This window comes from Trichogramma pretiosum, unplaced genomic scaffold (genome assembly GCF_000599845.2).
Source record: "Trichogramma pretiosum strain Unisexual culture from Peru unplaced genomic scaffold, Tpre_2.0 scaffold54, whole genome shotgun sequence".
Lineage (NCBI taxonomy): Eukaryota > Metazoa > Arthropoda > Insecta > Hymenoptera > Trichogrammatidae > Trichogramma > Trichogramma pretiosum.
In genome coordinates, this window is record NW_019641628.1 from 859,564 (window position 1) to 882,298 (window position 22,735).

At 39.2% G+C, this 22,735-nt stretch overlaps 4 protein-coding genes across 4 annotated transcripts; 2 read left to right on the forward strand and 2 right to left on the reverse strand.

Annotated features, from left to right (window-relative positions):
- LOC111693686 (ankyrin-3-like) lies at positions 1-1,626 on the reverse strand. The gene has a single exon (XM_023459088.1). The coding sequence runs from the start codon at positions 1,624-1,626 to the stop codon at positions 1-3; it is 1,626 nt and encodes a 541-aa protein (XP_023314856.1).
- A 3,262-nt stretch (positions 1,627-4,888) lies between these two features.
- LOC106654267 (zinc finger protein OZF-like) lies at positions 4,889-7,100 on the forward strand. The gene is made up of 3 exons (XM_023459061.1): positions 4,889-5,075; positions 5,148-5,256; positions 5,327-7,100. The coding sequence occupies exons 1-3, from the start codon at positions 5,050-5,052 to the stop codon at positions 6,869-6,871; spliced, it is 1,680 nt and encodes a 559-aa protein (XP_023314829.1). The 5' UTR covers positions 4,889-5,049; the 3' UTR covers positions 6,872-7,100.
- A 6,722-nt stretch (positions 7,101-13,822) lies between these two features.
- Positions 13,823-15,658, reverse strand: LOC106654268 (zinc finger protein 845-like). Its single transcript, XM_014374062.1, has 2 exons — positions 15,382-15,658; positions 13,823-13,923 (listed from the first exon to the last, which is right to left on the reverse strand). Exons 1-2 carry the CDS (start codon positions 15,656-15,658, stop codon positions 13,823-13,825), a joined length of 378 nt encoding a protein of 125 aa, XP_014229548.1.
- A 5,207-nt stretch (positions 15,659-20,865) lies between these two features.
- On the forward strand, positions 20,866-22,420 carry LOC106655138. Its single transcript, XM_023459089.1, has 3 exons — positions 20,866-21,426; positions 21,697-21,849; positions 22,071-22,420. Coding segments are annotated over exons 1-3 (504 nt in total). The 5' UTR covers positions 20,866-21,425.
- The last annotated feature ends 315 nt before the right edge of the window (positions 22,421-22,735 follow it).

Consider the following 22,735-nt stretch of genomic DNA (forward strand, 5'->3'; position numbering starts at 1 on the left):
TCACAAATTGATGGATGTATGAGCAAAGCAAACAGAATACAAATCTTTGTTCATCAACTTATTAATAATCACTTCACAGCATAGAATAGGCAGCTTATAACGTGTTAGCTTCAACAAAGATTCCAGGGCCCATTCACGGAAAAATCTTCTTGCCATTATCTCGCTCAGATGTACAGCACAAGCCTCTTTGGTCCCTTCAGGTAAATCTGTGAAATCATCGTAGCAAGCGAACGCGAAGTAATCCGAACACGTGAGTCGTTTTTCCACTTCTTCAGGTTTCAACTGAACCACGTCGTATAGTGACAGATTTTTATTTAACATGTTGTTTTTCGCTTTTTCCGCGAATTGCTCGTCATCATACCAACGTTTTTGAATATTCGCTGGCATCTCGAAAAATCCGTTTTCAGCGAACAATTTCATGATGTTCATGGCGTTGCTTCGGTACAATTGGTATCCTCTTTTTTCTAGGCACTCAACGACGGCCAAGGCGCCAGACACTAGTCTAAATTTGATATTCAGCCAATTATCCTTGAATTCAAGATCGAATCCCTCGGGAAATTGAATCTCAGTGGGAAAAACGATGCAAGACATGTCAGCACCACGACTCAAGAGAATTTCCGCAGTAAGTGGTTGAAGATTCGTCACAGCTAATTGCAGCGGTGTCCGGCCCAACTTGTCTGGGGCATTGACCTCCACCATCTGGTGTTTTTCGTCGTTGATCTCGAAAAATATCTTCGCAAAGTATTCACTATCGTCGTCTCTACGGCAAATAAAGTGCAGAGGTGTCCAACCCTTTTCGTTGACCAAATTTGGATTGGCTCCTTTTCTTAGCAGCAATTTGACAGTCTCGTAGAAGCCGCATTCTGTAGCACAGTGAAGTGGCGTGGAACCCAAGTAGTTCTGGGCGTTTATCAACAACGGCTGATGTTTGTCATTGTTGATTTTGAAGAATTTCATCACCATCTGCTCGTTATAACTGAAAGAAATACAGTGCAGGGGAGTTATGCCGTCCTTGGCGGCTAAATTGGGGTCGGCGCCATTTTCCAGCAGCAGTTCGACTACCCTCTCGTTTTCACTGTCCGCAGCTATGAGTAGCGGCGAATCACCTGTTTCTGAGGTGAGGCAATTGGGATCTTGTCCGAGCTCGAGAAATCGCTCGACGACCTCCACACAATGTGGTAGCATGCAGGCCGCATGAAAATGGGTGTATCCAGATTCGTCCGCGTAATTCACGTCAAATCTGTCGTATATGTTGAAAAGGCCAGGGATGACATAACAGTAATTTGTAACCGCGTGATGCAGTGGTGTCTTACGATTCACCAGGGGCTTGCCATCTTTATCCAATTTGGGCTCGTCCTTGTAGCCTGTGTCGATTACAAACTTGATGAATGAAAAATCGTCGTCGATGCGGTCGGGATCGTCTTTGTTCCTCATACTCTCCACGATGATCGATTCAATTTCTTCGGGACTAAAAAAGTCCCGGAGGTTAGGAAGTTCTCCGAACCAATTTTTGACTAAAACATGAAATTTTCGGAAAAACCCACGTCGCTCCTCTTCGATCTCCCAATTAACCTCTTCTCGCAGATTTTTCAACATTTTTAAACAAAATTGCTTTTGTTCATCCATCGTTCACTTCAATATATTCACAAATTCTCGCAAGAATCACATACTGCAGCCGATGCGATCTTTCACTGTTTGCGCTGCGGCGTCGTAACGTGTACTGACAACAAAGAAACAGGGCATGCCGGCATACACTACAGTGTGGTCGAGCAAGTACGACCAAGTGACTACCGGATAAGCGAACGATCAGACTCAATATGCTGAAGAAATTCCAGCCAATCGCAACAGCGGCCTAGCTGATCCACGACTATTGCGCTCTTCTGTTTTCCTCGAATTTAAACGCCTTGTATTATATAGCCCAATGCGACGACTGATGAAGTTTTGTCTTCGATAACGTTTAAATAAAACCTGCTAATAAGTGTGTTGTGGCACGCAAAGAAAAAATCAATGGCTGCAACGACCAAGTAAAACAAGAGGTTTTTCTTTTCAACAATCTCAACAACAGTTGTGGAAAATTTCGTTGCTTGGCATCCAACTCTCGCCCGTACAAAAGCCCGACAAGTTTTTTCTTTCAACTTTGACGCACGTATATTATGTATTATATATATCAAGTACGCTCACGACCGCTTGTTCAACTCTGAACTTTGAATTTCCGCACACACACACGCGCGTATGCCATGTACACACAGCCCAACTTTATCGAATTCTTTCATACACTGTACATTATATAAACTTTGACGTGGTTCAACTTGTTTGTGCGCGGTGGTGCCCGCGTGATTTTTTTTTTTTTGTGCACGAGCTGCGATGGGTTTATAACGCGGGGCAAGACACGCATTACGTGTGTACTGTGTACACATAACTTCCCGCAGTAAGCGTTTGATACGTCGTCGTCGGACAAACAGCTTTTAAAGAATCTTTTTCACTGCGTGGAAACTTATGTGTATCAAATATTATCCAACTTTTTATTTCCTTTTTTTTCTATTATTTTTTTTAGCTCAAACTGAAAGGCTCTTATATCCTTTGTGTAAACACGTGTCGTGTATACGCGTATACACTTCTGTGACGCGCGCGCCGGGTTGTGTATTTTCAGCTGCACACTCGTTTTAATGCGTCGCGTATGTACGCTTCTGTTTTACGTCCACGTACGTCCTACATACGTAGTAACGACTCGTTATTTTCATGCAATTAGTTTCGGCTTGATCCACGATGATGATGCGCACACACGGAGCTATGCGCGAATTAAGCGTGAAATTTCTCGAGTGAGAGAGAGAGAGAGAGAAAGCAAGAGATAGAGTTGACAAAATTATTCCGAGTGCATACGTACTACCTATATAGATGTATCTGTAAACGCGCGTGGGTGTCGAGCTTTTGTCCGATATTACGCTTTCAACAATCGAACGTCCTTCGACGCGTCGCGTTGTCAGCGGCTCTCTCTCTCTACGCAGCCTCTTCGAATTCGCTTGCGTGTATACGCGCGCAATAAACTAATAATGTAAATATTCTCTCTCTTTCTATATTATATTAAACGAATCAGCAGAATTTGCATTTGTCGCACAGACATCGCGGTGAGTACACGCAAAAAACACTCGATACTCTTGAACGAATCTGTATAATGCATGCGAAATCACGGAGAGCTAGAGAGAGACAGACCTGCGTAAATAACCACCGCTGCCGCCGCCGCCGCGAGGCGTTGCATTTTCGATGTCGCGCGCACGACGAGCGTAGGACGTTTTTGCACGTGTGCGTATGACAATGCGGTGAAAAATATTCGACCGACAGACACCGCGAGGACGTCCTCCGTTTTTCGCCTCGCTTAAATCATTTCGCGTACAGCGAGATATCGAAAAATATTATATACAACGATTGACAGGTCGCGCGGGCGGCGGGCGCGCGATTGATTTCTTCTTTATTTACCGCTGTGTGGTGAATATTCGCAATGTGGGTCGCGAGCTGCGGGGTGGCCCACGTGCCTCGCGATCTTCCTGCGTCCGCGTCCGTTGCAAAATAAATCAAGCATCGAAAAAAGTATATAGAGACGTATGCGCATAAATCGAAGGGGCTCTCGAGTAATTAGCTCGTTTTTTCGTATAATTAATGCAAGGTCTGCTGCCAGGAGAGCTTATAACGCGTCGCGCGTAGAAAGTGTGGGTGATGCGGCAGCTATATAGCAGAATATGCGTAAATCGTCGCGCCTCAACTCCTCCTCTGTCTATTCAGCCAAGCACCGCACCCGCAGTCGTTAGAAAAGTAATTACTATTGTCAGGCGGCATTCTTCGCGATCGCGAGACTAGAAAATTAAATGAGGCCGAGATAGAGCGAGAGAGATGAGTTACATATATATTACACTCGTATAAATAACTGATTTTTAAATACTTCCGCGGCCTCAGCGATAAATCAATTGTACGTGCTCGAGCCTTTTTCGCTCATTTAGCCACTACCCCCGCCACGTGGCTTTATTAAGAGGCTATATAAATTAAAGATTAAAGCGAGGAAAAAGTGACATTGGAGGACTCGACCCCCACCTCTAAAACTTCGATATTCTTCGACGAAGCGATCCGTTCTCGCGCTCACACGTGTTTCAATACGTTTTTTTTTTATCGCGAAAATTTTTCATCGAACGGGTTCGTAATTTTTCCCGAAATTTATGGTTTTTACCGTGAGAGCTAAAATGAGGCTTTCTTTCGAGTACTTGATATTCCAGCGATCGCCTCCGCGATTGAATTTATTGCGCATTGTGAAATATTCGTATTACTACCATCGACGACTCTATCGACCTGTTTGAACGGAGCGAATAAATTTTTCTGTCAACAGAGCGTCGCGAAAAAAATTGATTAAAAACTTGCAGCTTCGAGGCGTTCGGTTTATACAATTGAAGACGAAAATTGCTTCGAGAGAGATAAAAAAAATAATTTTAAATGGTCATCGTAATATCAAAATACATCGAAACTTATTAAAATTTGATTTTCGCTTTCTTTCAATAGTAGCAATAAATATAACTTATCTAAATCATATGTTTTTTTAGATTATTAATGCAACTGTCATCGATACTTTATTGCTTTTTTGCACTCCAATAAATAATGTTTCTCCACATAATTCTTAAAAATGTCAGCTAATTGTTCGCCTGAATAAATGAAATTTTTATTACAATTTTTGTGTAGTTTCAATGGCATGCCGAGTGTCTCTACATGTAACGCAGTCCACTACTGTGTACAGAAACATGACGGTGGAAGGGGAAAATATTCCCAAGAAGTTATCACAATCGTGAGATCGCCTCGCTGTGTACGCAAAATACCAATTGTGCGTTCAGTCGCTAGCGAAGAGCTAAGTTCTCCTAAGTGAGCAAGTGTTTACAAATACTATCAGTAAAAGAGTGTAGGTCTCTACTTAAAGTCGAGCTACGGTGTTAGCTACCCGAAACGTTTAACCTCAAATATTTTCTCAGTGCATATCGTGAAAATTCACAGCGAATACATATAATCAAGCGAGAAATGGAAAGCCAAAAGGACAGCGTTAGGTATACATTTTTTTGTGCATGTCATGATATTTATTAAATCGATCGTTTCATAAAATTTGATTATTCTTCTAGAGTAAAGGAAGAGCCGAAAGATACTTGTCTAGATAATGATAATATTTTTAATTCTGAAGACTCTTGCAATGCCAAAAACTTTGATACTTGCACATTTTATAAAATACCGGTAAGTTTAATAATAATAATGATGTTCTCGTTTTTAGTCTTCAAAGACTATAACACAATCTTAATTTTAGGCAAATCACACGAATGAAGCAATGGAGTTACAGGAAAAGTTAGATAAAAAAATATTCATTGATTTAGAGTGCAAAAATGTTAAACCGGAACTGAAGTCTTTACCGACAAACATTTGCAAAACTGAGAATCAAAGTGATCTATCAAATGTGAAAATAGAACACCAATTTCAGGCTAATTATTTATGTAATAAAGATGTAATAATTATCATAAAAAAAGGATTCGATTATGATAATAATTGTCAATTTAAAGTAGATTCCCGATTGAAAATTAGAAGATATAAGGATGTGAATAAATTAAGAAAAATATCTCAAACTAAATTATCTTATGAGTGTAAAATAAACAAAAAAACATATGAAGAAGATGTGAGTCTACTAGGACAAGTAAATACAACACACAACAGCATTAAACAATATGAATCTAATATTTGTCATGCATCATTTAGACAAAAAGGTAACCTCAATTTTGATATAAATGTAGTACATAGCCGAAACAAACCCTTCGACTGTGAAATTTGTCATAAGCCATTTGGGTACCAGAGTAATCTCAAAAAACACATCAATTCAGTACATGATCGCAAAAAATCCTTCGAATGTGAGATTTGTCACAAATCATTTGGACTAAAGGGTAACCTCAAAAGTCACTTAAATGCAGTACATGATCGGAGCAAACCCTTTGAATGTGAGATTTGTCACAAATCATTCGGACTAAAGGGTAACCTCAAAAGTCACTTAAATGCAGTACATGGTCGGAGCAAACCTTTTGAATGTGAGATTTGTCACAAATCGTTCGGACGAAAACAAAGTCTTAAAATTCACACAGGTACAGTGCATGATCGTATCAAACTCTTTGAGTGTAACATTTGTCACAAATTATTTGGACTAAAAGGTCAACTCAATCGTCACATACGTTCAGTACACAATCGAATCAAACCCTTTGAATGTGAGATTTGCCACAAATCATTTGGAAGAAAGGGACACTTTGAAGATCACAAAATGACGGTACATTATCATAGTAAACCCTTCTCGTGCGATATTTGTCAGAAATCATTTGGAAAGAAAGGTCATCTGACTAAACACATTAACATAGTACATAATCATAACAAACCTTTTGAGTGTGAGATCTGTCACATATCATTTGGGTACCAGAGTAAACTCAAAAGGCACGTCAATGCAGTACATTATCGTAGCAAACCTTTCGAGTGTGAAGTTTGTCACAAATCATTTGCATACCAGCATACATTTAAAGGTCACATGAATACAGTACATAATCGTAACAAATCCTTTGAGTGTGAAATTTGTTATATATCGTTTGGACAAAATAGTCACCTTAAATCTCACATAAATACTGTACATGATCGGAAAAGACCGTTTGAATGTGATATTTGTCAAAGATCATTTGGACAAAAAGGTACCCTCAAAATTCACATAAATGAAGTACATGATCGGAAAAGACCGTTTGAATGTGAAATTTGTCACAAATCGTTTGGAAGAAAACATTACGTTAAAACTCACATAAATATAGTACATAATCGTAGCAGATCCTGATCGAGTGTGAGATTTATCAAAAATCATTTGGATGCAAGAGTGACCTCAAGAAATATGTAAATGGAGTTCATGATCACAGCAATCCTTGAGATAGTGAGATTTAATTGGTTACAGTTGGACTCAATCAATGCTTCGGTAATCACACAAAGTACACTATTTAATTTCAGAAAACTTCACATAAATATCTTCCAAATGTGTGACAATTACAATAAAGTGATCGAAACTGTCATTAATTTTGTCGTGATTGTAAAAAACCCTCTACCCCAATTTCTATCTAAACAATATTTCCCACGCACTTACTACCTGTTATTATGCAAGTCGATTATTGATTCCAGTATACACAAAAAATGTAACTTTCGCAATAATCTAACGACTCCGACCAACAACGTAGGTAAGATATACTGATACTAATTTGTACGTGTTATCGACCAATTCCCAATAAAATCTCATTAATATTTTTGGGACCACCCAACACCCTTTTTCAGTGAGCTGAAATAAACTTTTACCGGTATTTATAATGGTTGTCGCTAAAATTAAAAATTCGTTAGCAAAGAGCTTCCTCCTACGATTGTATTTAATCTTATTATTCTGTAAATATTCCAAAAAATAATATCAACCCCGAGAATAAAAAAACGAAAAAAACAAAAACATCCGATTATTTTTATTTTTTCTTGTTTTTTTGTTTATCGTAATATATACTCATTTTTATTTATATTTCACGTATATAATCGTTTAAATCACAGAATCTCGACATTAATTTTGAATAATAATCGTGTTACTATTCCTCATAGTCAATTATATAAAAACGTTAAACACAATTAAAGCGGACAATTCTTCTGATACTCAAACTTTTAGGCCTTTTTGCGTCAACCAAATATTTTTTTCTACGGAAAATGACCACCGAGTGAATCTGAACGATATAGGGAGTGCAACATTGGTTCGATTCGCAGTAATGATTAATTGCTTTCAACCAGTCAATCAGGTCTACTTTTGAATGTGCAATAATTATTCTTTATTCTAATTCTCACACGATAATTAGTCATGAAAAATGAAATGCTCCGTCTGCTAAAGAATTGAATAAATCCCATACAAATATATTTCTAATTTTTCATTGTAACATTTTTTAAAAAAGCGATCGATCAAGATGACTCGGTTACCCTATACATCATACACGTGTGGCAGTCGACGAAAGGCGATTCCGGAAAGTCTGCAGGACGAGGTCCTCTCGAGGGAGCTTGCGGAGAGAATTCGTACACGTAAGACGATCAGAGAACACGCTTATACGTAGCAGCAAAGCCATGATTTAGCAATCGGCAGACAGAGAGAGAGAGAGAGAGAGAGAGAGAAAGCGAGAAAAGACGAACTGCTGCTGAGCACGGTTATCTAGGCCAGGACCTGATTTGCTATTTAAAGCCCCGAAAATACCTCGTCGCGTACTTACTATATATCGCCCTTCGGAAGTTGAAGTTGTGCCCCGTGCGCGCAGCACTCCGTATACTAACTAAATGCACGAGGGTAAGGTCAAGATTGTATAGTGGTAGCTCGTCCGCGAGTGGCTCGTAAATACAGTATGATCGACGTTAATACTCTTGAAACTCGAATGGAGAAGGGTATATAGTCAATACACGGAGATGAAACTATTTCGAGAGCTCAATCGAACGCGTTTAATTATAATATCAATTTACATCGAGCATGCCTTTAAAAATTAAGCAGAGTATAAGAAAAGCAGCTTCAAAAGCGTTTCAATTATCGACTTTCGCAAAATAAACGACTGCAGTGCCGCTGCCGATAAAGTTTCGCAAATTTAATTTATGGGGGTCCAAAGTATACTACACCCTCCTCTCGGTCTCGAGGCCAACGCAGCTCTCGCGCGCGATATTGTATTGCTTTTAAATCCAAGGGTCGTGCACGCGACGATCGCGACGGTCGTAGAGTACCGACGCACGCAGAGCTCCTTTGGGCATCGACTGAGAGAGAGAGAGAGAGAGCTTGAAACGATGAGTAACGGTATTGCGAACTCGAGTTGAGTTGTATGTACAGCTGTATAGTTAGTTATATACGTCGAGCGACGAGCTGAAAAGCTGCGGGTACAGAGAAAAAAAAGGACGGAGTTTATTTGATTTGCAGGCTGAAATTTTTCATCTCTTAATACCTCGGGGGGCCGCGCGGGCGTCTAGTGTTTCTTTTTTCTTTTTTTATCTTATATGATAAAACTTTTCGTTTTTTGGATTGTGACCTAGTTCGCGCGGGTCTCGTTGCTGCAGCTCCGAGGGAGCGGCTCAACCCCGCTCTTGACGTCTCATTACTATTCTGGCAATAAACGCGTACAAATATACGATAAAAGCTCGCGGAGTCGTGAGCAATTAGCTGATTAAACCTGCCCCGCAGTGTGCCGACTTATACTGCTGCTGATGCTGCTGATGCTGCTTGTAAAGCCACGTGTGCGCGGCCGCTACTTATACACTGCTTCCGAGAGTAATTGATTTTTTCGCTTTCTTTTATTTCTCTCTTTGCTTCTCGCTTTTCAATTTCAAGTGCGCGCGCGTGGCAGGCAACTGCGGTTCGGGCGCGCGCGAGTAAATATCGAGTCCTATACGCGTGTGTGGTATAATTATTTGGTATCAAACCGATTGATTTTTGTCGAATATAATATACCTGACTTGGCCTATTTTTTCATAAACTCGATAATCGTCTCAACCTGCCCTTCTGGCGATATAAGCTTAGCACCGACGTTTTGCTGCAGAATTTAGTTCATGATATTAAGGTTCCGCGAGCATACGATCGAGACGAGACACGAATTGAAATTTCTCGAGCATCTTGACGTGTCAAGAATTCGACATTTTTTCAAAATTCATGCTTACTGCAAGTATTTCAAAAATTCGAATAGTCTGACTTGAACAAAAAAGTGCAAGAGAGCTCAAAATTGAATCGAGTTTGATTCGTCGAGTGATCAAGTCGAATAGACATCAAAAAATTCGAGAGTATCGTAAAAGTAGAAAAAACTGCTGCCAAAAGACCTCAAAAATTGAAAACGGCATAATCGACGGTTTTCGTATTCATTAAACTTAAAAGCCAAATTCTCGAAAAAAAAACCAAAGAACATTGTTTAATGTTCTTTAAGTATTCATAAATGTCGCGCCACCTCTTTCCGATTTTTTTTGGGTCCGAAAACTTATAAAATTAAATTAAATACCAATAAGCTAATAAAAATAATGTAGATTTGTATTTTGAACAGTCGTATACAAGTTATATGTGCACGCGAGAAGCGACCTATGTTGCAACATCTTCGTAGCATCGCGCTTATCTCTATCTCTCTCGCAACTACTCCGCGTAAACTCGCGCGTTGGTTGATCTAGTCATACGACACGTTGTACTGTCGGAGTCGTTCAATTTCGATAACTACATAAGAAAGCATAAATCCAGCGAAGTAGGAGCAACGCTTACATATGTCTATAGCCGTGCGCTATTGTTATTATTGCCGCGTATGTTAGACTTACGAAAGGCCCAACTTGTATAGGAAAAATTACTATGGTTTTTAATAAAAATTGCACCTTTGACTTTTGACAAAATTTATTGCCATTGTAATTTTTCTTTTATTTCTCACGGTTATATAGAGTCACCTCTCCAGTGATTGAAAACGCACCAGTGAATGAAACTTTATTTATAAATTAATATAATTTAACTATACTGAACTAATTCATCGGTAGTGAAATTTTATAATATAATTGAGCATTAATACTAAATATTTCAATACTTTTTAACAACTTTCTGAATATATTATCATTAATTATAATGGTTTCATTTACTGGTAAACATATTTCACTCACTGGTACATCGTTTCCCTTATATGTTATTTTATTAATGAAAGTTGAAAGTAAAAATTCTGCAAAAATTCTATTCAGTAGAGAAAGACATTTACTATTATAATCCATCTGAATAATAACCTTTAATTGATTAAAAACGTTGATTTGAGCTAAATTGAAGCAAATTTTTTTGAAACCTTTCATTAATTGGGTAGATGACTCTATTTCGAATCAATTTCGATACATTTTATAGTAAATTTTTTCGTAAGCCCAAGATGTCACACCTACAGAATTAGAAATTTTTTCTACATGGGTTTTTCCCTGTTGTAACTCTCAAAGCTTATCTCTTATCTCTCATGGTTTCACCTGCGTGCTCTTCACTCTTTACATCGTGTTAGATCGTATTTTATGGATCAGTACGCGTTACGACGCCGCAGCGTAAACACATGGAGGTGTCTAGATCGTATCGATTTCGTAGCGAGTGATTTTCGTCAAAAGGAAAAGAAAGCAACGAAAAAACATAAATTACAAGCGATCGCGCGTTGCGTGTGTGTGTCAGTGCGCCAAAATGTCATCCGAGTACGACGACGACGAATCCGAACTGGAAAGTCTGTATTGGTCGGGTGGAAGCGCCGAAACCCTCGCCTTGGTTTCGTTGCACGCGGACGACGATTCCAACCTCACGGAAATAGAACGTTTACAGAGCTTATCGCGCCAAGAGATCGTTTCGATAGAGGACCGATATTGTCTTCTACAAAAACTCTACCTCTTGATCTGCGATTGGCAGGGCCAGCTGCCGAATCTCCGCGAGATCTTTCGCAAGGACCAAATCGACCGTTTTCTCCGCGACGCGATAAATTGCGTTCACCACGGTCGAAAGGATGTGGGAGCCTTGATCGTCGGCTTCGTGGCTTGCAGCGGCTACAAGGACGAGCCCGACCTGGACGTGAACGGCAGGCCGCTGTTGTGGCGCACCACGGCGATACATCGGGCGCTCAGCCGGTGGCATCCTCGATTGCGGGACACCGCCGTGGTGCGCGATCTCTTCGAGATATACGACGCGACGAACTACGTGGACCGCGCGAGCGGAAACACTCACTTTCTGGTGGCCTGCAGCTACGGCCTCGACGACGTGGTCGAGAAATTTCTCGACTTGGGACACTGTCCCAACGAGGAATGGAGGAGATCGAACCCGATCGATCGCGCGCTCCGCTGGGCTCTGAACTACCGACAAATTCGAGTGGCCGTGGTGCTGCTGAGGAGGGGGGCCGATCCGAATTTGCGCGTCAACGGCTGGACACCTCTGCACTATATCGTCAGCGAGTGCCGTCGCGACGACGACGACTCGGTAGAGAGGTTCTTTCAAGCGGTCAAGCGGTCGGTGTTGGTCGACGCCCGGATCCACGGATCGGGTGACACGCCGTTGATCATGGCTCTGCAATCGGGCAAAAAGAAGGCCGTGGAATCGCTGCTGAGGCACGGAGCCGACCCGAACTTGGCCCATCGCGGATCGACTCCCATGCATATGGCTTGCGAGAGAACGAACGCGGACTTGGCGGAGCTATTTTTCAAGGTCTGCCAGGAAGTAGGTCGGCCGCTGCAGCTGCATCTCCGTGACGAGTCGGGCAGTACTCCGCTACACTTGGCTCTGTCGCGCGGCTGCAGCACGAGCTTGTTCGTTGCGCTGCTGAGGGCCGGGGCGGATCCGAATCAAGCCGACTCCGAGGGCTACACTCCGCTGCAGTTCTGCCTCACGAGGGAGGTCGACGAGTTGCTGGGGCTGTTCTTCGAGATCAACGACGAGCTGCGCCAGGCGGTGCGGGTCGACGCGCGTAATCGCTGGGGTCGCACGCCGCTCCAGTGGGCCGTGGCGAATCTCAAGCCCCGCGCGGTCGAGCTGCTGCTGGATCACGGCGCCGATCTCTATCGCTTCGTCTTCCCGGCCGAGGATTATTTCGCGAGAAAAGTGAGACCGGTGCGCCACGAGAGCTCGCTGGACTTCAAGCTGAGACTGGCGTCCGACTGCCTGGCCGTCGTCGACTGCCTGGAGCGAAGAGGATACGAGCTGGAGCGTGGCGACGCCACGACGATCATGAAATTCTTCGCCGAGTACGGATTGATCGAGGAATCGGCGGACTCGGATCGACGCACTCGTTACGTCGATCGCAATTGGTACCGTGACGAGGAGTTCGTGCGCAGAGCGAAGGAGATAGCGATGAATCCGAGCCTGTCGCTCTACGACTTGATCCGGCTGAGACCGGAGAAGGCGAAAAAGTTGATCGCTTATGCGGACTACCGCGAGTTCGCTCGCTCGGGCGACTTGTGCAAGCTCCACTGGAAGTACAGAGAGGCTTGCGCCGTGCGTCTGTGCGAGATAATGTCGAGGGGATTTTTCCGACGCTGGGCGTTGGATCCATTGATGGAGACGACCAACTATCGGCTACCGGTCGTCTGCTGCGACGTCGTCATGGACAAGCTGGCGAACGAGGATTTGTACAATGTTTGCATGGCGGCTGAAGGCCGAGGCTCAAAGTGGAGGGTTTCCAACAGAATGGCAGTATTTTATGGTCTATTGATTGGGTTGTTGATGACTTTTTACATATATGTTGAAATAAATAAATGAATTTAAAAAAAAAAATTGAGTTACGATTTTTTTTATTGATAAGCGCTCGATGAATTTAAGTGATTGCCCTCAAATTGATCTCTCTTGTGTATTAAAAAAAAATGAGCTTAAAATTTTTCGCCATTTTTATTCGAGTGTTGTCTTACAAAAATGCTTTTTTGCCTCTAAACCTTCATATCGTTTGAAAAAAATTAAACGTTACTCGGCCTACTTTTCATACACTTGATCATCGTCTCGACAGAGGCGAATTAAAAAAAGTGTCGCGCCCACGTAATTCGAAAACAATAATGAAAGTTTTTACTAATTTTTGAGAAATTTAATTAGTTTTTTTTATAGAACATATTGTTTTACCGATCTATCTTCTCACAAAACAATTGGTCAGTCAGCAAATTGATCAAAATCTTTCAGTAATGCATGTTTGATAAATACAGAGACGCGATATTATTACGTGAGATGAATCAAGAATCCTCTAGCCGACTAAATGCTCGCCCCATTCATTTTTTCGAACATGACGTAAGATAACCCTCAGCTGATCGTTGCTTGAAGAGCTGCATGAACGATGTCGCCCAAAAATGCACCAAGACTTGCATAAGTAGTAAGCGAAGTTGGATAACGCCAAAACGTCACTGGGCAAAGATGTAATGATACCAGAGGATCAAATAATACACACTTATTTCGGCACAATTTTTATTAGAATTTTCGGAAACGTGTGTTCAAGCTTTTATAAATATTTACAATTGTCAATCATCATTTCTTTTCGCATTTGTCAATACCAAAATCTTTGCGACCTTTGTGTACTGCTTTTTGGTGGTAGAGCAAACTCTTTTTTTGTGCGAATTTCCGCTCGCATTTGTCACATGCGAAATCTTTGCAACCTTCGTGCACTGTCCTTTGGTGCCTCAACAAATCTGATTTGAATCTAAATTTTTTATCGCACTTTTCACATGCGTAATCTTTGCGCCTTTCGTGTACTGTCTTTACATGGCTTAGCAAATTTGATTTTAGTGTAAATTTCTTCTCACAGCTGTCGCATGCGTAATCTTTCCGCCCTTCGTGGACTGTCTTTACATGGCTTCGCAAATTTGATTTTAGTGTAAATTTCTTCTCACAGTTGTCGCATGCGTAATCTTTCCGCCCTTCGTGGACTGATATTTCATGCTGATTCAAACTGCTTTGATCCCTGAATTTATTCTCACATTTGCCGCATGTGTGATCTTTGTTACCATCGTGTATCGTCTTCTGGTGAAAAATGAAATGATCTTTTCGTCCAAATTTCTTTTCGCATCTGTCACATGCAAAATCTTTGCGACCTTCGTGGACTGTTTGTTGGTGTCTGATCAAATGCATTTTTTGTCCAAATACCTTCTCGCAATTGTCGCATGCAAAATTTTTACGACCTTCATGTAATATCATTTTGTGCACAAACAAGCTCGATTTACGGCCAAATTTTTTTCCGCATTTGTCGCATACGTAATCTTTTCGACTTTCGTGTACTGCCATTTTGTGCTCCAACAAGGTCGATTTATAGCTAAATTTCTTCTCGCATTCGTCGCATGAATAATCTTTGCGACTTTCGTGAACTGTTTTTTCATGCGTTTTCAAATTGCTTTGATTCTCAAATTTCTTCTGGCCCCCGTCGCATGCTAAATATTTTCGACCCTCATGGAGTGTTGTCATATGCAAGTGCCAACTTGATTCATTTCCAAATTTCTTCCCGCAATAGTTACATAGGTAATCTTTTTTTCCAAACATCTCCTCGTACTTTTCGCATGGAAAATCTTTGCGACCCTCGTGGACTGTATTTGGGCGTTCCATCAATTTTAACTTTTGTCCAATTTTTTTCTCTCGCTTGTTGTGTACTGTTTTTATGTGCATGAGCAGACTTCGTTTATTTCCGAATCTCTTGGCGCACCTTTCACACAAGTAATCTTTAAAAACTTCGTGGAATATTTTTTTGTGCTTGAGAAAAGTTGACTTATTTTCAAATTTTTTTTCGCATTTGTTGCACGCGAAATCATCGCGATTTTTGTGTACTAATTTTTGGTGCGTAAACAAACTCGATTTTTTCACAAATTTCTTCTCACATCTGTCGCATGGAAAGTCTTTGCGGCTTCTGTGTTCTGATATTAGATGTCTTCTCAAATGACTTCGAAATTCAAATTTCTTCTCGCCCTTGTCACACGAGTAATCTTTTTGTTCTTTGTGAATTATGTCTCGGTGTGCTATCAAGCTGGATTCTAATGCAAATGCTTCCGGACAAATATTACCAACGTATTTTTTCTCGTCTTCAATAACAATGGCAAGTTCACTTGAATTATCATGTGAGATAATTTCCTCTGATTTCTCATCACTTTTATCCATTTTGGGGCTTAAAATAAACGATGGATTTTTTCGTTACGTAAATTGAACGAATAAAATTTATCTTCTGATATTGTAATTTGTTTTTGCGGGATCGACAACATTCAAACTAATTTGTTTTTACTACAAACATGATCTTCAAGGGACAATGTCGAAATCGTTTATGATCATATTGTTTACAATTGGTACTGATTTAACTGTTTATACACTATACTTGCAATATTTAAATAAATTTAAAATTCTAATTTGGCGTCGATTCATTCGAGAAATTTTTTCTGCCTTCTAAAATTAAGTACTTTCAAAAAAACCCCAACAAGCCACATTCATAAATTGTGTTATTCATTCTAAAATATGCCGCCACCGCGTGATTGGCCTGCTTCATAGTTCGGACAGGGCATCTCGATAGACACTACAGTTCAACTGCAATTTCAAACTGACTTTATGCAGACTCTATGCAGACTCTTTGTTCATATTGTTTAACACCTTACACGCTAGAGGGACAGTTGGTAATTTTAAACATTTTCCATACACGTTATAATCCATGAAAAGATTGATAAGTAAGAGTTGTCACGATTGCTGTCAAGAACTTGATTTTCGATCGCTATGTCATAAAATTATACAATAATCACGTAGAATCGTAAAATAGGATAAAACATTAACAATTTCCCGCCTCCAGAGATATGATTGAGAGTCATCAAGTAAGAAAAAGAGTTATTTAAGAGGATTAAGATATATTTATAATTATTTGGTTTATACACGTTTCACTATTGTCTGTTGGAATGGACAGAATTAACGCTCATTCATAAACTCCGCAACAAAAATTTTGATTGAAATTTTGTCGATTTTCAAGGGCTCCTCTCCAGTGGCGGATTAGAAAAAGTGCTGCCCCCGCGCGAACTTTCATTTGCTGCTTGCTCATTTTGAAAACAACTATGCTAAATTTTTTACGAATTTTAAAGAAATTTCGAAAACAATTTTTGGTTTAAATTAAATTAATCAGTTTTTCAGATAGAACACGTTTGTTATTACCAGTCACGTCCCTCGTAGCAGAAATAAGTCTGTCCACGAATTTATCAAAACTTTTCAATGGGACATTTATTATCAATTTCCATCAATCAAGCAGCCCAGAAATGTCACGGAGATTAGCGATAAGCAGTACGTGAAATCCAAAAAATTCACAATGTCAGTGTAAAAAGGTGTAATAATAGTTTTCATTGCACACGAGGTCCAGGTAATACACAATCATTTTAGCACAAGTTTTATTGAAGTTATGGAGAATATATGTATATAAGTATATACGCATATTTACAATCATCATCATTACTTCTCGCAACTTTGCTGTGCTTAATCTTTGCGACCTTCATGGATTGTCTTTTGGTGCAAATGCAAATGCGATTTTTGTCCTAATTTCTTCTCGCACTTGTCACATGCAAAATCTTTGCAAGCCTCATGGATTGTCTTTTGGTGTCTGATCAATTTCGATTTTTCTCCAAACGTCTGCTGGCACTTGTCGCATACGAAATCTTTGCGGCCTTCATGAACTGTTCTTGTGTGCAAAAGTACATAACATTTACTTCCAAATCTCTTCTCGCACTTGTTACATACATAATCCTTACGACCTTAATGGACTTTCTTTTGATGGACAAGCAAATTCGATATTCGTCCAAATTTTTTCTCGCATTTGTTACAGGAGTAATCCTTGCGACCTTCGTGTATTGTCTTTTGGTGTTCTAGCAATGTCGATTTATATCCAAATTTTTGTCCGCACTTATCGCATGCGAAATCTTTGCGACTCTCGTGGACTCTTTTTTGATGTTTTATTAAAGTACCACGTTCCCCAAATTTTTTCTCACATCTATCGCATGCGAAATCTTTCCGACCATCATGGACTGTGTTTTGGTGTATAAGCAAAGTTGATTTAAGTCCAAATTTCTTTTCGCACTTGTCGCATACAAAATCTTTGCGACTTTCGTGGACTGTTTTTTGATGTTTGATTAAAGTGCCTCGTTCCCCAAATTTTTTCTCACATCTATCGCATGCGAAATCTTTTCGACCATCATGGACTGTGTTTTGGTGTTTAAGCAAAGTTGATTTAAGTCCAAATTTCTTTTCGCACTTGTCGCATGCAAAATCTTTGCGACCCTCGTGGACTCCTTTTTGATGTCTGATTAAAGTGCCTCGTTCCCCAAATTTTTTCTCACATCTATCGCATGCGTAACGTTTTTGACCTTCATGAACTATCCTTTGGTGCCTGAACAAATCTGATTTACTTCCAAATTTTTTCTCGCATTTGTCACATGCAAAATCTTTTTGACCTCCGTGGACTGTTTTTTGGTGCTTAAAAAAATTTGATTTTGTAAAATTTTCCTCGATATTGTTACATGCGAAATCTTTGCGCCCCTTATGGGCTGTCTTAATGTGTACAAGCAAACTCTGTTTATTTCCAAATCTCTTTGCGCACCTTTCGCATAAATAATCTTTGAAAACTTCGTGAAATATTTTTTTGTGCTTGAGAAAAGTTGACTTATTTTCAAATTTTTTCTCGCATTTGTTGCACGCGAAATCATCGCGATTTTTGTGTACTAATTTTTGGTGCGTGAGCAAACTCGATTTTTTCACAAATTTCTTTTCGCATTGGTCGCATGCAAAATCTACGCGGCCTTTGTGAACTGATATTTGATGTCTGCTCAAATGACTTCGAAATTCAAATTTCTTGTTGCACTTGTCACACGAGTAATCTTTTTGTTCTTTGTGAATTGTGTCTCTGTGTGTTATTAAGCTAGATTCTAATGCAAATGCCTTCTGACAAATATTACCAACGTATTTTTTCTCGTCTGCAATAACAATAGCAAGTTCACTTGAATTATCATTTGAGATAATTTCCTCGGATTTCTCATCACTTTTATCCATTTTGGGGCTTAAAATAAACGATGGATTTTTTCGTTACGGAAATTGAACGAATAAAATTTATCTTCCGATATTGTAATTTGTTTCGTCGGGATAGACAACATTGAAACTAATTTGTTTTTACTACAAACGTGATTTTCAAGGGACAATGTCAAAATCGTTTATGATCATATTGTTTACAATTTAGGTACTGTCTTATCTGTTTATACACTATTCTTGCAATATTTAAATAAGTTTAAAATTCGAACTTGGCGACGATTTCTTCGAGAAATTTTTCTGCCTTCCAAAATTAAGTACTTTCCAAAAAAACCCCAACAAGCCACATTCATAAATTGTGTTATTCATTCAAAAATATGCAGACTCTTTGTTCATATTGTTTAACACCTTACTCGCTAGAGGGACAGTTGGTAAGTTAAACATTTTCCATACACGTTATAATCCACGAAAAGATTGATTAGTAAGAGTTGTAACGATTGCTGTTAAGAATTTTTGTCGAGTTGATGGTCGCTATTTCATAAAATTATACAATAATCACGTAGAATCGTAAAATAGGATAAAACACTAACTATCGCCGCCTCCAGAGATCCAGCAGACTGTATAAAAGAAATATGATCGAGAGTCATCAAGTAAGAAAAAGAGTTATTTAAGAGTGCCTGCACAGTGGCGCGATTATTCGCTTAGTTAGAAGATGCCCAGGTTTTTCAAATTGTCGGATCGCAAATCGAAATTATCAAATTGACCGCACTCGTCCAATCCACATAAACTTTCCGAGCGATGCATGTTCTCCTAATGCAGGAGTTGCGATTTGCGATTATTATGATCGTGGTTGTACCGTGGTCTTAATCGCGATTATCCCGAAATTATACTCTGGTTCAAATCGCGATTACGTCGAGATTATACCGTGGTTTAAATCGCGATTATATCGAAGCTATATCGTGGTTATCCCGGGTTTCTAATCGAGATTATAATGCGGCTATAATCGCAATTCTAATTATCGCGATTCTAATAATCGTGATTATAATGCGACCTATAATCGCGATTCTTATAATCGTGATTATGATGCGCCTTACAATCGCGATTCTAATAATCGCGATTATGACGCGGCTCATAATCGCGATTCTAATAATCGCGACTATGACGCGGCTCATAATCGCGATTCTAATAATCGCGATTTTAAAACCGTGATTATAATAATCGCGATTTTAAAACCGTGATTCTAATAATCGCGATTTCAATATCGTGATTTTAATAATCGTGATTAAAATATCGCGAATATTAGAATCGTGATAATACCACAATTCGAGAATCACTTGTAAAGTTCGTATCGTCTTGACAACGATGCGTTCCTTTATCACTCTCGTTCTGGCTTGATTCGTTACGTTAGAGTGTTCTATCTAGCTACTCCATTTGAATCGGTCACAACGGAGTATCTCGCATTGTGACTGGTCAGCGCTGTAAAACAGCCGAGAACCGTTGCGACAGCAGTACGTTAGAGCATACGACGCTGCTTGTCAACGATCGAAATTTTCATCTCTACTATACAGCGTCGTGTATCTCTGTCTCTCGCATTCTGGTTCGATTTATTACGTTAGAGCATACGCGATTAAACAAGAAGAACTAACTCTTTTGCTAATTCATTAACTTAAAATTCAACCATAAAATTTTGAAATTTTGAAATGAGTTGTCTGAAGCAAATTCAAATTAAAAATTTCAAGCATGCTATATCAAGTTATAAGAATCTGTAATTATGAGAAGATTTATTGCACTCACAAACAAAACTATAATTAAAGAAAGCAAATGACCAGATTAAAAAGAATATAATATACATGTGAATTTTTTATGTGTATAAATATTGAGTATCATCAACGAGCAGAAAAAAAATATAAGCAAGATAATTTATTTTAAAAACTATTTATTTTCTTTATTCATTAAAATGTTTCAATTTAACACAGGCGAAGACATCATACACGAAAACTCTTTTTGTCTTGTTAACATAATAATTTAATTCACTTATTTTCTTTAGTATTCTTCATCTGTTCCAGCGGTTCAGAATCATTCACATACTTAACCAAGAGTTGCATGATTTCGATTCTGAATTGTAAGCGATCAGCCAGTTTTAATTTGCACAACGTGGGGTATATGAATTTTAAAAATGTTAAATTGCCTCTCGAAAAATCCAGTTCAGTAATTTTTCTTTCAATTTCATCCATTTCAACTGAAACAAAATGAGTTACCAATTTTTTTAATTTAAAATATTCTGATGGAATTTTGTGTATTCTAAATATACTTTTTTTGTTATTTACCTGTTTCAATTTTTCAAATCAGTAATTTTCGTAACACGTACAAAATACAGACGCACAACACTAGAGACGGAGCCGAGAACCCTCGCTTTACCAGTACGTGAGAGAATATGTCATCGCTGTGCAACGTTTAAAACTTTCGGTCGTCTGTCGTCGTGAATCCCTACTTCTCCCCCTTCTCGCTTGATTCGTTACAGAGTGTTGTTCTGTAGCTGCACCGTTTGAATCGGCCACAGCCGAGTCTCTCGCATTGTGACTGGTCAGCGTTGTAAAAAGCCGAGAACCGTCGCTTCAGCAGTACGTTAGAGCATACGACGCTGCTTCTCAACGATCGAAATTTTCATCTTTTGTTTTGTTGACGATACGAGTGTTCGTTCGAGTTTATCCGTTTAAATCGATTAGTTACTGGTCAGAAGCTACGACGCTGGCAAAGTTTGATTTTATGAGTGTCGACTCGGAATTTTTTCGTTACATCTTACTTTAATTTTAAAAGTGGAACGTTTTAGACTACATCGGATCGTACGAGTATTGACGAACTATTTTTCGATCAAGAAGCTGTAAAAAGTAAGTGCTTTTCATTATATTATTTTGCTCAATGATTGCAAGTGACATTATTCATAATGCAATGTATGTTATAACTCGACATAACCTCCTTCTTACATTGTTTTGTTACTTTGCATGTCAAACGATTATAGTAGTTCGAGCTAGCTGCTACTATACTTTCTTTTTTTCCTTAATTTTGATTGATTTTCTCATGATTTTTGGATTTCATTACACTTTTAATATTATTGTCAGTACATTTTATTAACAATAAATGGATGATTATTTTTGTAGTGACTTTCACTTGGACTGATCCTAAAGTTGTTGCACTGATTGAGGAAGTTGAAAAATATCCTACAATATGGAACTTAAAACATCCAGACCACAAAAAACAAAAGGTGTTGTCTTCAATTTGGAGCAAAATTGCAACAACCGTTGGCGTTGGAAGTAAGCTATGATTATAAATGTTTATGGGTTATATCACAAAAATTTGCTAGTTTAAAAAATGAAATTGAAACAAAGTATGTACTCTTGAAGAGTACATTGAAAGATGAAAATCCTGAAAATTTCATTTTTTGAACTAGCAACTCTTTTGTGATATGACCTTTATATATCATGTATCAACCATATTATTATATAAAACTCTAATTGAATAATAATTTTTACAGAGCTTCAAGCGAGGAACAAATGGAGAACATTGGCAACAACTTTTAAAAGTGAACATGCCAAATACAAAATTAATTTACCATCTGGGTCTGCAGCTACTTTTGAACCTGAGGACAGGTGGAATTTCTACGATGACATGAGTTTTATGATTCCCTGTATAGAAATGGAAATGAGTGGAAATATCAATCTGAGTTTTCATGAAATTTATGCTAACCAACCTACGAGTCATGGTATTGTGTCATCATCAGTGNCTCTAACGTACTGCTGTCGCAACGGTTCTCGGCTGTTTTACAGCGCTGACCAGTCACAATGCGAGATACTCCGTTGTGACCGATTCAAATGGAGTAGCTAGATAGAACACTCTAACGTAACGAATCAAGCCAGAACGAGAGTGATAAAGGAACGCATCGTTGTCAAGACGATACGAACTTTACAAGTGATTCTCGAATTGTGGTATTATCACGATTCTAATATTCGCGATATTTTAATCACGATTATTAAAATCACGATATTGAAATCGCGATTATTAGAATCACGGTTTTAAAATCGCGATTATTATAATCACGGTTTTAAAATCGCGATTATTAGAATCGCGATTATGAGCCGCGTCATAGTCGCGATTATTAGAATCGCGATTATGAGCCGCGTCATAATCGCGATTATTAGA